This window comes from Jaculus jaculus, chromosome 14, assembly GCF_020740685.1.
Source record: "Jaculus jaculus isolate mJacJac1 chromosome 14, mJacJac1.mat.Y.cur, whole genome shotgun sequence".
Taxonomy (NCBI): domain Eukaryota; kingdom Metazoa; phylum Chordata; class Mammalia; order Rodentia; family Dipodidae; genus Jaculus; species Jaculus jaculus.
The window spans coordinates 10,697,127-10,715,372 of record NC_059115.1 but is presented as its reverse complement, the minus strand read 5'-3'; the positions used below and the strand labels follow the sequence as shown (position 1 = coordinate 10,715,372).

At 39.8% G+C, this 18,246-nt stretch overlaps 1 protein-coding gene across 1 annotated transcript; it reads left to right on the top strand.

Annotated features, from left to right (window-relative positions):
* Positions 1–8,002: 8,002 nt before the first annotated feature.
* On the top strand, positions 8,003–8,920 carry LOC101598950 (vomeronasal type-1 receptor 4-like). Its single transcript, XM_004671834.2, has one exon. The coding sequence runs from the start codon at positions 8,003–8,005 to the stop codon at positions 8,918–8,920; it is 918 nt and encodes a 305-aa protein (XP_004671891.2).
* The last annotated feature ends 9,326 nt before the right edge of the window (positions 8,921–18,246 follow it).

Genomic DNA, 18,246 nt, shown 5'->3' with positions numbered 1-18,246 from the left:
GAGAGCAACATTCACCCAGAACCAGGGGAATGTCATATTGTCTAAGACTGGAAAAATAATATTAAGAAAACCACCTGTGAAATTCGGGTGCTGCTGTGATATCAGCTATGCCATGGAGATTCAGTGGTCAGAGAGGCAGCCAAGCCACCCATAGGAAGGAAGGATTCGGTATCCCAGGATGAGGTTTTGATATAGCGAGACCTCATCTCCCCTGTGTTCAAGGTGATCATGTTACAGGAGACAGTGATGACAGTATCTTCTTAGGGAGATGACATCAGCCCTGAAAAACACTTCTACTAACTAGAAGAAATTCTGTTTCCAGCACCTTTGAAGGGGGTCACGCTGGAGACCTAAAGAGGATTTTCTGCTCACTAAGTATCAAGATCAGAGAAGGCCTCCAGGGAACTGGAGAGGGAGAGAAGGTTGAAAGGCAGTGGTGACAGGACTTTGTCTTCTCCCAGGAACAATCTCACAAATCACACGGAGTATACAAAGTGAAGTTGGTGAGACTTCATACACACATAGAAACTTGACATACAGCTTTTAGTCCAGGAAGCCAAAAACTCTTGTAGTGACTGGATAAATGTGTCAGATGAAGGGAAGTAATGTTTCAATATACCGCCTGTGGTGGTTTGATTCAGGTGTCCCTCATAAACTCGGGTGTTCTGAATGCTAGGTTCCCAGATGATGAAGATTTTGGAATTAATGCCTTCTGGAGGCAGTGTATTGTGGGGCAGGGTTATGGGTTTTATAGCCAGTTTCTCCTTGCCAGTGTTTGCACACTGTCCAGTTGCTGTTGTCCACCTGATATTGGTGAGGAGGTGGTATCAACCCTCTGTCATGCCGTCATTTTTCCCTGCCATCATAGAGCTTTCCCTTGAGTCTGTGAGACAAAATGAACATTTTTTTTTCCCCCACAAGCTACTCTTGGTAAGGTGTTTCCTGCCAGCATTGCAAACCTGGCTGCAACAGTTTAGTTTGTACCAAGAATTGGTGTCAATGGTACTTGAAACTAGGCTATATGTCTTTGGCCCTTAGGAGCTGATTTTTAAGAGGAATGTGGAAGGATTTGAAACCTTGACCTAAAAGACATCTTGGAGTACTATAAGTGCAGCTTGGTGGACTATTCTGATCAGAATTGAAAGAGCAAATGCACTGAGAATGAACGACTATGAAGTTTGGCTTATGAGAGTGAGAAACAGTTTTGCCTGATCTGGGCTAGAAGTGGTTTGTGTGTGAGAGGCTTGCTCTTATGCCCATGTCCTGAGAATTTTTCCAAGTTTGCACTGCATAAAAATGGAGTGGTATGAGCAGAGGGATATGGCACATTAAAAATGAAATCTTTTGGGGAAACTGATAACCACTCAGCTACAATTGAGAGATTACAACCATTGAGATTGGCCCAGCTGACCTACAGTGGAACAACAGAGAGAATGCAGAATCTTTTGAAGGGGTCTGAATGCTGAAGGAGTGTCCTGTTCTTCAAAGTCTCTTTTACCCCCTGGATTAACAAATTTGCACCCCACCTGATATTATGGAGTATAAGAAATGTAGGAAACAGAAGGTCATTTTTTTTTTTTCAGCATGTTCTTGTATTTTGGAAACAGCCATGGGCAGTGCAAAGCGAGTTTGTTGGATTGCCTGCATGGAGACCCAATGGAGCTGTAAGGATGGACCGTGGGTTGCAGTGAAGACCCAGTGCAGATGCTGGGACAATGAGATGGCTGCAAAGGAGAGCTACTGGCCCCAGATGAAGTGTTCCAGGACTCTGAGTAGTCTAGCTGGAGGGGAAGAATTGGAACTCCAGAGACTTGCTGCTGCTTATAAATTATCAATAAGAATTGGGAAATTGTCACTGACTCGAGTTGTTGGACATGGAGCTACAGAGTGTGATGATTGCCCTGTTTAAATCTTGTATTGGTTGAATATTTCAATGTGATTCTACTGAGAATGTTAAGTAAGCACTGGTAAATGCCCTTTTCGTAGTACGCTCACTGTCCTCAGTGCCTGCAACCGTCAGCCAAGCCCATCACCACCTCCCGTCTCCTCCTCATGTGCTGTCTCACTCTCTTGCACATCTCCGGGACTCTGCCTCACACAAGTGACTGAAAGTGCCCGGTCTGTCATAAGCTCTGTGTAAATCCTCTTGTTTTTTGTGTTTTTTTTTCTCTCATTTGATTACTATTCTACTGGTACATTATAGTTTTGTTTACTACATTTTCTTGACACTGGACCTTGTTTTGTAGCTCATTCTTATTTCAAATTCACAGTGCAGCCAGGCTTTGCTTAAGTTCACAATAATCCCTCTGCCTGCTTGTCCGTGCTAAATGGATGAAATGGGTGCGTCTCAATTCTATTTGTGGGTTTTGTACCTTTCCCAAACCAGGGACTGAGTCAGCAGAGCCAGCCCTCGTTGCCTTTAGAGACTTATTGTTGGACATGGGTGTGCACAGTTGTCTTCATTAAACACAGAGTCACCATGTCTGAAATATCCTACTGCCATAGAAGCTATTGGACCAATCTTTTACAGGATAATATTTTTATAACTTATGTTTTCTTTCTAATCTCTACTTTTCTAATGGTGTAGAGGTGTTTTAGGATTAACACAATATGCTTGTGTAGATGAGGCTCAGAATGGGATCATCTCAGGGCTTACATACCAGTGTTCCTGCCTCAAATGAATTTCCCACTGTATTTCTTAGTCCATGTTGTTACCTTCATGGCTCACTCCCCTTGGGAGTGGATTCTGAAGTTTGCCTTGATAATAGAGACAGTCCTGACTTCTAGGTAAGATGGTTGCAAAGTAGTCACACCAATCCAGTCAAGGAAGGGATTTGAGCAAAACCACAGCATATTACACTTCTCATCTGAAAAGTGAAGATATACACAAATACACAATTTAATGCTTCACTTTAAGGCCTTGGAAAAAGAAGAACAAAAAATCAGTAGACAAAAAGAAATCATGAAGACTAGGGCAGAAATTAATGAAATAGAAATAAAAAAAAATCCAAAGAATCAACAAAACAAAGAGTTGGTTCTTTGAAAGGATAAACAAGATTAATAAACCATTAGCAAATTCTACCAGAAGAAAGAGAGAGGAGGCAAAATTAATAAAATTAGAGATGAAAAAGACACCATTACAACAGATACCAAAGAAATTCAGACAATTATAAGGATACACTTTAAGAATATATATGCCTCTAAATATGAAAATAAGAAAGGAATGGATGATTTCCTTGATTCATACGACCTACCAAAATTAAAGCAAGATGAGATAAACCACTTAAATAGACCTATAACAAGTTCAGAGATCCAAGTAGTTATAAAAAGTCTCCCAGCTTAAAAAAAAAAAAAAAAAAAAAGCCCAGGCCCAAATGGATTCACTTGTGAATTTTACCAGACCTTCATGGAAGAACTAACAACACTGCTTCTCAAACTTTTCCATAAAATAGAAAAGGAAGGAATTCTACTGAATTCCTCCTATGTTAACATCATCCTCATACCAAAACCAGGCAAAGAAAGAACAAAAAAAAAAAAAAAAGAAAAAAGAAAAGAAAAGAAAGAAAATTATACACCAATCTCACTCATAAACATAGATGCAAAAATCTGAACAATATATTGGCAAACAGAATACAAGAACATATCAAAAGCACTATTCACCCTGACCAAGTTGGCTTTATCCCAGGGATGCAGGGATTGTTCAACATACACAAATCATTAAATGTAATACATCATATAAATGGTCTGAAGGATAAAAATCACATGGTCATCTCAGTAGATGAAGAAAAGGCATTTGACAAAATCCAACATTCTTTCATGATAAAAGGATTACAGAAACTGGGATTAGAAGGAACATATCTCAACATAATAAAAACCATTTATGACAAACCTACAGCCAACATAATACTAACTGGTGAAAAATTTGAAGCTTTTCCACTAAATTTAGGAACAAAACAAGGGTGTCCACTGTCCCCACTTTTATTTAATATAGTGCTGGAAGTCTTAGCTATAGCCATAAGGCAAGAGACATTCATAAAAGGGATGCAAGTTAGAAAGAAAGAGATCAAATTATCACTATTTGCAGATGATATGATTCTATGCATAAAAGACCCTAAAAACTCTACCAACAAACTGTCAGAGCTGATAAACACTTTTGGCAACATAGCATGATTCAAAATAAATATACAGAAATTAGTAGCTTTCCTATATGCAGAGAATGAAAGCCAGGAATCTCTCCATTCACAATTGACTCAAAAAAAAAAAAAAAAAAAAAGAGTACCTTGGAATAAACTTAACTAAGGAAGTGAAGGATCTCTACTATGAGCACTTTAAAACAGTCAAGTGAGAAATTGCAGAAGACACATGGAATTGGAAATACATCCCATGTTCTTGGATTTGAAGAATCCATATTGTGAAAATAATCAATCTTACCAAAAACAATCTACACAATTAATACAATCCCCATTAAAATTTCCATGGCATTCTTCACAGGAATAGAAAAAAATCCCAAAATCCATTTGGAAGCACAAAAGTCCTTGAATAGCCAAAATGATTTTTAGCAACAAAAATAAGGCTAACGGCATCATCATACCTGATTTTAAGCTATATAACCAACCCATAGTAACAAAAATTGTCACAAAGACAGACATGTTGATAAATGGAAGAGAATAGAGTACCCAGATGTTAATCCAGGCAGCTATAGCCGTCTGTTTTTTGACAAAAATGCCAAAAATATTCATTGGAGAAAAGACAGCCTCTTCAACAAGTAGTGCTGGGAAAACTGGATATCTATATGTAGAAAGATGAAAATAGATCCTTGTTTTTCTCCATGTACAGGAATCAAATCCAAGTGGATCACGGACCTTAATATCAAAGCTCAAATTCTTAAACTCCTAGAGGAAAAGGTATGGGAAACCCTTCAACATATTGGCACAGGTAGTTACTTTCTGAGTATAACCCCAATTACTCAGAAAATAAAACCACTAGTCAACCTCTGGGATCTCATGAAATTACAAAACTTTCGTACAGCAAACAACACCATGAACAGAGCAAAGAAACAACCTACAGAATGGGAGAAAATCTTCTCCAGCTACACATCTGACCGGGGATTAATATTCAGAATAGACAATGAACTCAAAAAAAAAACAGAACAATAAGAAATCAAACAACCCAATTGAACTATGGAACCAAATAGAGTTTTCTCATCAGAAGAAATACAGATGGGATATAAAAAGCTAAAAAAAAAAAAAAGAAAAAGAAAAAAAAGTGTTCTACATCCTTAGCCATCAGGGTGATGCAAATTAAAGCTACCTTGAAATTCCATCTCTCTCCTGTCAGAATGGCTACCATCAAAAACAACAGATGAGGGCTGGAAAGATGGCTTAGCGGTTAAATGCTTGCCTGTGAAGCCTAAGGACCCCGGTTCAAGGCTCGGTTCCCCAGGTCCCACGTTAGCCAGGTGCACAAGGGGGCGCACGCGTCTGGAGTTCGTTTGCAGAGGCTGGAAGCCCTGGCACGCCCATTCTGTCTCTCTCCCTCTATCTGTCCTTATCTCTGTGTCTGTCACTCTCAAATAAATAAATAAACAAAATTAAAAAAAAAACAAACAACAGATGACAATAAATGTTGCCAAGGATGTGGTAAAAGGGGAACCGTTCTGCACTGTTGGTGAGACTATAATCTGGTACAGCCAGATACTACCCTTAATTTGTGATAATTATTCTCCATTATTTGGCTTACTGGAATAAAATTTGTAGACCAGGATTGTATATTTATATGCAGTCTGTTTATGGTCAGATTATATATTCAATTCACATAGAAAGACTGACTTGCTGCAAGGTCAAAGTCCAGACACCGTTTCCCTCATCATGCTTGCTCCCTCTTTCTCCTTATCCCTCCTTCACACTTCCACCTCCTTAGACTCCCTTTCTAATCCTGACACTCCATTACAGAACCATTCCTTCACCTCCTGCAGACTGTAGCTCTGTGGGGTGTGCAGATGTAATTAAAAGTTTCTTACCCTAGGGACAGGAGGAAGTGTTTAGATGCTGACTTCACCCTCTAAGTAGGCACTGTCATCGCTGCCTCCTGTCCACAGGAGAGACGAGGTCTCAGCGTATGAGAATGTCACACTCGGCTGCTGACTCCTTCCTCGTGCAGGAGCTCTGGCTGCCCCTCTAGCCACTGTGCCGGCATAAAGGTGCTCTCATCCCAAATGCATCCTACCTGCAGAGGTAACTTTCTCACTTTCATTTCTCCACTCTTCAGAGGACGGGACATTCTCCTGGAGCTGGGTGAGTGCTGCTCTCACGACTGTTCCCATTCTTTCAGGAAGAGGCTCTTGAATGGGATGCAGGTACACTAAAGGTGATCTACCTTGAAGGCTGTGCTCAGCACTGGTGAAGGGAGCCTGAGTGAGAGAGGTTCACAGAGTCTCCTGTCCTGACACTCTTCTCCAACACAGTTACTCTTTTTTTTTTTAATTTTTTTTTATTATTATTATTTTTATTTATTTGAGAGCGACAGACACAGAGAGAAAGACAGGTAGAGGGAGAGAGAGAGAATGGGCGCGCCAGGGCTTCCAGCCTCTGCAAACGAACTCCAGACGCGTGCACCCCCTTGTGCATCTGGCTAACGTGGGACCTGGGGAACTGAGCCTCGAACCGGGATCCTTAGGCTTCACAGGCAAGCGCTTAACCGCTAAGCCATCTCTCCAGCCCCACAGTTACTCTTTTCCTCTGTGGAGCTCTCAGGTTCTATCCAGGAAGATGGTCTAATGTGGAGGACACTTAAGTAATTATGCCAGCTGTTTCCACAGGAAAAAAAAGACACTGAACTGGGTATGCTTGCTTTTCTGTCCATGGGTTCCAGAGGGAAATGAGTTTTGTTTTTACTTTTTATTACTGTGCTGGAATTACAAGTGCCTAGTTACAGACTGACGAGCTATTTTTAAACAGAGGTAGGCAGCAACAGTGATAAAGATTTGATTTCATAATTGTGTATATAAATCATGAAAATCAGACTCTTATAGATTCAAATTTCAAATGATTCTAATAAGGTTTGAATCACATCACTTAGTTTATGTTCACATACACTTGGCTCAAATTTCTATCAATACTATTTGGCACAACTGCTCAACTACTGCAAGTTCTGGTTTGGACCCTTGGTAGGTAAAGATATATCACTTAATATTGTCCTATCAGGTACAAAGATAATATCATCTGTATGGAAGCATAATTGCTATGTATTTCATATACAGTATATTTCAGAAAATTTCAATATATCAAAGACTTTTTCTACATATTAACAATGACACTTTATTTCACATGTATCAGCCTATACCTAGCCACATGTGCACTAACTGAGTACAGTTTTTAAAATAAAACTGGCTTTTCCTATGGTATATCATTATTGACCTTAGATATGCACTTTGTAAACATAAACAATGTAGGCCTGCAGAATATTCAAAGCATCAAGAGGTTACCTGAAACATAATAAAATTGTATTGCAATGGATCTGACCAGAATAGTGAGAAGAAAAATTTAATTTTTTAAACTGAAGTATTTTAAAAGGGGAACAGCCAATCTTCTTTCACCTTCCTTGTACTAGGTAGTCTGAGTTCTGGTAAATCTGTATCCTTAGTCATTTTTAACCCTAGAAAATCTGTTCTTGAATTTGTCTTAACAGTCTTACCATTATAATATGTGGGCAGAACCATTGCGTTATTTACATGAGGAATACTTTTTAAAGTATTGCAAGAGTAATGACACATAGCAAATGTAATATAATGTTTATGTTCACGACAGCATTATAAGAAATATGTAGTTACAACTGAAACTATATTAACTATTTTAACCTCAAAATTATTAAAAACACATTCTATTATTACTTATGAAAGGAAGTTAGTGGTTACTGCACAGAGCAATAGTTTACAAGTCAGGAAAAGTGTCTGTTGAGTCTCTTCCATTAATAACATCGAGTGGCATTTCAGGAAAATGACAGAATGTCCTTGAGAGCCTTAGCCATGAAAATCATCTTCCTGTCCCAGACTGCACTGGGAATCCTGGGGAACTCTGCCTGCCTGTGCCACTTCATCCTCACTGACTTCACACGGAGCAGGGCGAAGCCCACAGACCTGATTGCCAAACATCTGACCTGGGCCAACCTCATGGTTTTTCTCTTTAAAGGAGTCCCTCACACAATGGCTACTTTTGGTCATGTTCATTTTCTAGATGATATTTCATGTAAACTTGTCTTTTATTTTCATCGAGTGGCCAGAGGAGTATCCCTTAGCTCAACAGCACTCTTGAGTGTCACTGAGGCCATCATAATCAGCCACAGTACTCCCTTGTGGGTACAGCTCAAGAATAAAGTCGACAAGATCGTTAGATCATCCCTGGTCCTGTGCTGGGCCTTACACATTCTGGTAAATATCTTCATTTTCATGAGGGTGACTGATGTGCGGCACACAGCAAATCTTACTGGGTTTAGAGATTTTGTATACTGTGCCATTTCAGATGCCCACAGTCTAAGCAACACAGTATGTGCAGTTGTGGTGGTCTCCATTGATGTCACGTGTGTGGGACTCATGATGTGGACCAGTGGCTCCATGGTGCTTATGCTACTGAAGCACAGGCAGAGGGTCCAACACCTTCACAGCTCCCTGTCTGTTCGGTCATCCCCTGAGACCAGAGCCACCCAGAGCGTCCTTGCCCTAGTGAGCAGCTTTGTGCTCTTTTATGTAACCTCTGCCATCTTATCTGTGTGTTTTCCTTTCTTTGACTCAACCACTATGTGGCTGGTCAATGCTAATGTAGCCATGTCTGCATGCTTCCCAGCCTTGTGTCCCTTCCTGCTCCTCAACCAGTACAGCAGTGCTTCCAGGCTCTGCATCACTAAGTCACATAAGACAGGACTGTAGCCTCGCGTTGTCAGAGAGCTCTGAAGACTGTATTGTGTGTCCTCTACTTTTATTAATTAAATTATATTTTGCTATGCTGTCAATATGATTCATTTTCACTAGATACCAAGTATTCATAGTTTTCATCCTGTAACACCATGTGTAACATATTCTTCAACCTAGACAATGCCTAAGCAAGTTACAAGTGTTTGGTTTTATTTTATTTTAAATGATTCATTTTAATTTAATTAAAACAATTTATCTTACTCATTAATATGAGATAATACCATGTAAATAGTCAAGGATATGTGTTCTCTAACTTTCTGACTTCCTTTTCTAACTTATTACAAGAGCCGTGCATGATTCCGTACATACGCAGTACATATCCACGTGCTTCTGCCACTCCTCGTCCCTCACAGCACACTGGCGCAATGATGGGGCACCTTTCTTGTCATCTTTGAATAATATTATATTAAGAGAGTAAATATCCCTAGGGGAAGAAAAAAAACAGTGCATTTTACATGCTTAGAAGATGTTTAGATCATGTCAAAGCAAATTTTGACTTCTGTCTGCATTTGGAAATTATGCATGATGTAAGGACATGTTTATTCTGATGATCTTTTGGTGTTTGGCCTATATTGTCAAACCCATGGGATTTAGAATCTCACTATTAGCCACATTTGAAGATATGTATGTAATGGTGGCTTGTTAAGATTTATTTCAGCAGGTAGACATGCCCTCAAATGGGTGTACTCTTACAGTATGCATCCTATATATAAAAAGACTTCAGGAAAACTCAGTGTGAGTCCACTTAACTGTGACTCTTCCTGAGCTGGTGACTGTCTTGTTGCTGTCATCCTCTCCTGAGGTCAAAGTCCAGCTCTTCATCCTGCAACACAGACTCAGCAGCATTACTCCTCCAGCGTGATGCAGGTACTGAGCTGTGGATTAGGACGGCTGAGGCATCCACCTCCATGGACTGAGCAGCTATCAGGTTCTCTCCCTCTGCTGCAAATAGATCACGATTTCTCATTACACGGTGGTAACTGGGAAAGCCAGCCAAATAAAGCAGCTTTATTGTAAACATGTGTTCTACTGGTCTGTTTCTCTAGACAGCTCTGCTACTGTATGTTCAACTCCGTCTCCCACTCATTAGATCCCCATGTCTTTTACCCAACATTGAAATCATGGGTGTTTGAAGGTAAAGTGTTCTGCAAAGGCTCCCATGTTGAAGTGTGATCCTGAGGGAGGCCTCGGTCAGACAGGTAAGGGACACTGAGGAGGTAGAACCTTCCAAAGGAAACGTGGGGGTCTGGAAGGAACTTCCGGTGTGTTAGCTCGCCTCCTCCTTCACACTCCTCCCTCCCTCTCTCCCTCCTTCTCGAGTGCTGATTCTGTGACCACTTCTCTTCTGCAGCTGCCAGCCTTGCACAACTTTAATAGCCCTGCCCACTATACATTTAAGTCAAAATAAACATTTTGTTTGTTAAGTTGGTTTATGTCAACTATTTTTACCCAAGAATGAGAAAATATCTAATAAATTGAGCATTTAAAAATTATAAAGAAAATGATACATCCTTTGTTATCAACTTTGTCAACGTGCTCCAATCTGATAGAAGTTAGTATTTGGGAATCTGGGCAGGTCTGTGATGGCGTGTTCAGAATGGATTCACTGAGGGGAAACCAGACCCTTTCCCATGCCCAGAGTGGACAGCATCTGCTAGTGGCCGCCCAGTTGTAAAGAAGTCCAAGGGAATGTCAGTGCGGGGTGCTTGTGTGCCCTCACCTCGTTCCTGTGAGCATTTGTCTTGATTCTGCTGCTGCTCTCCCTGTGTTTCACAACCTCATTCTAGCTTCTTCAGATTTCCATTGTGCACGAAGGACCAGGGACTCTCAATTCTCTTATTTCCTTATACCAGATTAATATTCCTGTGAGGTTTGGCTTTGTGAACTGAACATTGATATAGATATAAACAGATAGAGATTTTTAAAATGTGGAACAAGTTAACTTTAAAAATACCTGCACAAGTCCTTCTTTATTTTTTTGAGGTAGGGTCTTACTCTAGACCAGGCTCACCTGAAATTCACTAGGTAGTCTCAGGTTGGCCTCGAACTCACAGTGACCCTCCTACCTCTGCCTCCCAAGTGCTAGTATTAAAGCTGTGTGCCAACATCCCTGCCTTTTCCTTTCATTTTTGTAAATGGGCATGTTCAATATAATTAAAATAAAGAATAACTTTTGTAGGATATGTCACTGCTGTAATGTAATTTAAAATCAGGAATGGGGAGATATTCAGCATCATTCTATATTCTCAGGAAACACTGTTTATTAAAATATTTTATGATTCCACAAGAAGTATGAGTTTCTTTTGGTGTATATGAAAAATTTTAACAGAATTTAAATGAGGATGACATGCATGTGCAGATTGGGATTGTTAAGATAGAAGCTTCACAATATTGTTTTTTTTTTCAATCAATGAATACATGAATTATTTCTATCTTCTACTTCCATTCTTCAATTTATCTGCTGAAATTTTGAAATATTCATCATAGAGGTCATTATCTGCCCTTCTTAGACTTATTACAATCTATTTAATTTGTTGAGGTGATTGTGGGTGTCACTGGTTCCCTATTTCTTCCCAAAGATGTTTATGGCTGGTGAGTAGGAAGGCTTCTGATTTTGTGTGGAAATTTTCTATCCCACCACGTTCTTGTAAGTGCTTATCAATTATAGGAGGTGTATTGTGAAATCTTTAGGTTCTCATATAAAATCACATCACATGAAAATAAGTATACTTTGTCTTCTTTGTTTCCATTTATTTTTTTACTTTTTAATTTGCTTCTATTTTCTTGATATTCTAGGCAACAAAACAGCACTCTCTTGAACTGTAATGAGAAGATAAGACACACTTGGTTTATTCCAGACTTTAATGGTAATGTGCTTTATTTCTTGCCAGTTTCATACAATTGCTATGTCATAGTTACATAAAGTTGTGATATGTTGATACAGGTTTATTTCTGTCCCAGTAGCTTTTATCATTAATCGCTGTTTGGTTTTATACAAACCCAATTGCTGGTTCTGAGATACAAAGGGTGCATGAAAGAATTGCAGAGAGGCCCTAAGAGCTGAGGGCTACACCCATGCACACACAACAAGGATGCAGAGGGCTCAGTTTTATAACTATATGTAATGAAATTCTGAAAACCACCAAAGAAACAGGAGACTGTGAGTCACTGGAGCCTCTGGGAAGTGACATAGCTTGCTAGTGTACAGTTGTTGCTGAGGCCACGGACAGAGAATAAACTCCCCTAGCTGGTGGACTTCACAGGTAAAGAGCCAGGGCCTTGCACTGCTGGACATGCAAGGGGAACTGTTGATTCTGAGGGAGAAGTTGGATGGCAAGCAAGTACACAGAGTTGGAGAACTTTGGCTTAAATGCATTTACCTCATTGAGCTTGTGGAATCCTGCACAAAGTCCTGTTGGTGCAGATTCTTGTGACGCAGGCATTGTGACTCTTGACATCTCCACCTGCGTAATTAGCACTGCTTGGGAATTCCCTGAGCACAGCTGATCTTCATGCATCCTCACTGCTGCTTGACTCAACTCCACTTCATTCAAAACTATGTCACCATGCCCTTCACCCAAAAACCATTCCCACCCACTGCATGGATCTTCCACACTCAGCAACTCTACACTATTAGTCCAGTGATTTACCTGCACCTACTGTACCAGGTCTGCGGATTTAACTGGTGACCTTGCTCCTCTGCTTAGGCATATTACGGAACCAAGCAGCCCTGCTGAGCAAACACCATTCTGTGCTGCTCTTCTGAGCATCCAATGGGGGATATGCTGTTCTTTAAATGCTGTCTGGTTTTGTTTGGTAACTAACCTTCACTGAGTCAATGGGAGATAATATTATTCCCCACAAATACAGACTGTTAATCATATAAATGAGAGGCTTCTCCTATTACTTCGCTGGAACTCTCTGTGTAGACTTAACAGGATGGAGTTGGTGGAAATGCGCCAAGTGGGTGGGATATATGTTTTCAGAATAAAAACAGTAATTCTATTGTTATTGAACTACTACTTAATACTACTCATGATATATAAATTTATTAAAGTCATCTAATTTGGGCACCTAGTGGGCAGCTACACAGCCTATGCTGAGTCTCCTCCAAACACATATAAGAACAGAGAAAAGGATTATGAAAAGAACAACTATAAATGAAAATGGTGCTTATATTGAAATAACATGCATTTACCAGGAAAAACAATCTTCTTTCTTGTGTTCTGATATTTGTTGTTTTCCTTGTTGCATCTGGCAAGTCTGTACTGCTTCCATGTGGTGCCTCTGGAAAGCCTGAAGATCTTTACACTCACCATTAACCTCTCCATTTGAAACTGTGGACATGACCATTGAAAAACTGAAATAGTTATTACTTGTAAAGCACAGAGAAAAACTAGAATGCTTAGTGAGAACTATTGTATGATTCACTGCAGTGTCATGAATAATATCATTTTATAACTGAAGAAATAGTAATTACTAAGAAATTTATGAAGATGAAAGTTTAAATTATTACTGATTACTAGAAAGTAGTGGTTATGGAGGGCATAATATTTTATGTGCCATGAATTGAATTCTCCTGTCGGCCAAGAGCCCTATGCAGACGATATTAAGTGACATTCCAGGAACATGACAGAATGACTTCCAAAAACCTAATGATGGGCATTGTCTTCCTGTCACAGACTGCACTGGGAGACCTGGGAGACTGTGCCTACCTTCGCCACTTTATTCTCTCAGACATCACTGGGAGAGAGACAAAGCTGACAGACATCATCGTCAAGCACCTGGCTGCTTTTGTTCTGACTTATTTTCTAGATGAGATTTCATGTAAATTTGTGCTTTATTTTTGGAGAGTGGCCAGAGGAGTATCTCTGGGTTCCACATGTGTCTTGAGTATTTTTCAGGCCATAATAATCAGCCCAGCAATCCCAAGTGGGTACGGTTCAAGGTCAGAGCCCCCAAGCCATGGGTCCTTCTTTGGGCCTGTGCTGGGTCTTGCAATTGCTGTTAAATGCTTAATTCCTATCATTGTGACAGACATCTGGAGGGGTAAAAAACCTGACTGTGCTTAGATATTTTGTACTCTGTGCTAGTATTGATTCGTGTGATCTGCAGCACTCAATGCACATATTCCTCCTTGCCTTCATTGATGTCACATGTGTGGGACTCATGCTGTAGGCCAGTGGAACTATGATGATTATGCTAGGAAGCATAAACAGAGGGTCTGACCCCTTCTCACATCACTGTCTCCTCGGTCACTGCCTGAGATCAGAGCCGCCCAGAGCACCCTTGCCCTAGTTACCATCTTCCTGCTGTGATATATAACCTCTTCCATGTTAACTGTATACTTTTATTTCTTTGATGTAACTGTAGTATGGAGGCTTAATGCCAAAGTAGCAACGTCTGCTTGGTACCCAGCCTTCTACCCCTTTCTGCTCCTCAGCCACAACAGCACTGCTTCTAAGCTCTGCTGTACTTGTTCATATGAGATTGCACGGGAACCTCATATAGTCTGAGAGCTCTGAAAGGAATATTCTTCGTACTCTCCATGTATTTTATATGCTGTTCTATCATGCATTTCAAATGAGCTATTCACATCAGACATCAATCCTAGATGTAATAGAATACCAATATTATTTTAATACATTTCTCAAGAAGAGGAACATCGAAAGCAGAGTGTAAATGCATACATATATAATTGCTATTGATACTTTTGATGGATAACTTAGCAGTAGTATTGAAATTTAAACACTGCTACTATAGGTATTTTAGCAATTATGCACAGATAGATTAGTGTGGGATTTTCCGTTAAACAACTCTTGTGTTGACAAGCAAAAACTCACAGTATGCCGACCATTAGATCATCATTCTAATAGTATAGAAGGGAAATTGATTGTCAAATCCATTCTGCTAAAAGGAACCAGGAACAAGGATGGCCTTGGGTAAAAGTGTCCTGGGCAGCAACATTATGCTAACAATTCATGGGCTCTGGGTGATATTTAGGGTTTTAAGAGAATTGTCTTTCCCAAATATTAAGTTTCAATATTGGAAATGCAATATGGGGGTGCAGCAGCATTATTTTGCCCTGCTTATGTAATCATTCAGATGTAAAACATTCAAAAACCAATAAAGAACTACACATTGTGATTTGTGTTAAAGGCAAATGACAGCCAAAGGCTCACATATTTGAATATTTGATACTGACCTGATGAAGTAGTCTAGGAAAGTTGTGGAGGTAGAACCTTCCAGGAGAAAGCATGTGACCGGAGATAGGCTTGAGAAGTTTTAACCCACTTCCACATCCTATTCTCTCTTCCTTCTTTCTCCTTCTCCTCTTCCCCTTCCTCCTCCTCTTCTTCTTCCTCCTCCTTCTTCTTCCTGAGTACTGAGGCTATATAGAATATAAACTTTGAGGTCTGGAGAGATGGCTTAATGGTTCGGGCACTTGCATGTGAAGCCTAAGGACCCATATTCTACCCTCCAGATTCCAAGTTAGCCAGATGCACAAAGGTGAGGCAAACGTAAGGTTGCACATTCCCACTAAGTGGCACAAGCATATGGAGTTCAATTTCAGTGGCTGAGGCCCTAGCATGCCAATTCTCTCTCTGTTTCTCTCTCTTGCTTTCTCTCTCCCTCTAAAATAAAAAAAAAAAACTAAAAAAAATGAATATAAACTTTGAGATCACTGCTGTAATGTAACTTGAAATCAGATAGGTCATATTCCCACCTCAGAAAAAATTGTTTATCTAAAAGCCTTGTGTATCAAAAAGAATTGTATGATTTTTATTTTTATAAAAACTTACAATGGAATTTTGATAAAAATTGTATTGAACCTGTAGATTGATTCTTGTAAGACAGCAATTTCACAATATTATCTTTTTTCCAATCCATGTGTATATGATATGTAAGGTATTTCCATCTTCTTGTGTCATTCTTAAATTTAATTCTTGATTTTTTTTTAAAATTATCACTGATATCTTTAGCTTCCTTGGTTTTTTTTTTTCTAAATTATTATTATTTTTTAATTTAATTTATTAGTTTTCTTTTCAGTAAATACAGGCAGTTTGGTACCATTATTTAGGCTCATCTGCGATCTACCCCCTCCCATTAGACCCTCCTTGTTATTGAAAATGGGTCGTGCATTGTGGAGTTAGCCCCCAGTTATTAGTATGATAAATGTCTCTGAAAATCATGACCCAACATGTAACTCTGACATTCTTTCCGCCCCCTCTTCCGCAAGATTGCCCTGAGCCATGTTGGGTTCATTTTTGGTCTGCTTCAGTGCTGAGGTGTTGGGGGCCTCTGAGGCTCTGGCTCTCTGATTTGGTAGGAGTTGATTTTTCTCTGCATTGATCTCCTTCCCCTTTGTGCTGGTATCCAGTTCACAGGAAAACATCACCCTTGCTTATTTCGTCAGTTGTCCTTAGTTTCAGTTGGGCCCCTTCTGAGGTATGTTGGGGCAGCTCTCTTCTTAGGATCTGCAGCCATTTTATTTTTTTCAGCTGGTAGTGAGTGAGATTTATTCCCAGAATTTTTCCTTAACACCTTTTTTTGTTGTTCTAATGGAAGGCTTATGATTTTGTGTACTAATTTATGTCATGCCACTTTGCTGTAAGTAGTTATCAACTTCTAAGTTTTCTTGTAGAAAGTTTAGGCTTTCAAATATAAAATCACATTATATGGAAATAAACATTCCTGGATTTATATGCTTCCTATCTTTATCACATTTTTTAAAAATTTTTATTTATTTATTTATTTATTTATTTATTTGAGAGCGACAGACACAGAGAGAAAGACAGATAGAGGGAGAGAGAAAGAATGGGCGCGCGAAGGCTTCCAGCCTCTGCAAACGAACTCCAGATGCGTGCGTCCCCTTGTGCATCTGGCTAACGTGGGACCTGGGGAACTGAGCCTCAAACCGGGGTCCTTAGACTTCACAGGCAAGCGCTTAACCGCTAAGCCATCTCTCCAGCCCTCTTTATCACATTTTTATTTGCATGCCTTACTCATTACCCTAGCTAAGATGGCAGTAATCTATTGACTTAGAATTTGAAAACTGACTCATGTTTCTTGTCCTAGTGCATTATTTAGTCTGTCTATGTGTGGGTATACTCACATATGGAAGGCAGATGTCTGGTTGATGTTATCCTTCATAAGTAGCACCCACCTTTATAAAGAGGATTACTCAAAGACTATATTATTAGAATAGAGTGGCTAGGCTGTGAACCCCAGAAGTTCTTCTCCTTGAACTCCATAGGCAATATATTCTAAAATTCAATTGGCAATATTTAATTGATAGTTTTTACATGTGACTTCATTATGATATTGGTTTATGATTTTCTATTTTGTTATTTGTCTGCTACTATTATCAGAAAAGCACCTTCTGCTGAAAACTTTAGTAAAGCTCCAGACATAATATTGTTTTACATACAACTACTGGTTCTAGGTTTGTCAATCACTTTGGCTTTGAGAGCAGATGAGGAGCTTTAGAAGGGTGATGATGGAGAAGTATGCACTAGAATTTATTACCACAGAGTCATATCAGAGTTGATTTAGACATTATAAATGATGATACCGGTACTGTGGAATTAATGACATTATAAAAAATTTTGAGTATGGGATATCATAATAGGAAGAGATATTTTGGGGTCTTCACATGGGATCACCATGATTTTCACTGAGGATAACAGATTCTTTGAGATCCAGAGGTGTATTCATCTGGGTTCTCTAGAGAAGCTGAACTGATTACATTAGCCTATAGCAGTCCAATGATAGCAACCTGCAAGACTGAGAATAAAGAAATCTGGTAGCTCTGTAGTCCATGTGGCTATATGCCTCAGAAACCCCAATTCAGCACTGACAGCTTGAAGGACTGTTGAAGAACTCCTGGTCTTCAGTCCATTCTGGAAGGCTGGAGAAACTTGGTTCTAATGCCGAGGAAGGATAGCACAAGAGGACAGATCTACAAGCAAGTGAAGGCACTCACCGACTGGCAGCCAGGCAGCACGTTTCTCCTCAAGGCCTCTATCTGGCAAGCTATACACTGTGGGGGAAGGACTTCCTCCTTCAGTCCATCCTTCCTGGAAACAGCCTCAGAAACCTGCCCAAGAGGAATGTCTGTGGATTCCTAACCAATTGATGTGGGGGCAAGAGAACTTAACCATCACGAGAAGACAGAATAGTTCAGACTGTGGCTCTGAAAATTGTCCATTCTCTAATCTTTGGATGCTGAAGTGTGGTACTTTACACACCAAGGTGTCTTTGCAACTTTCCTTGATGTT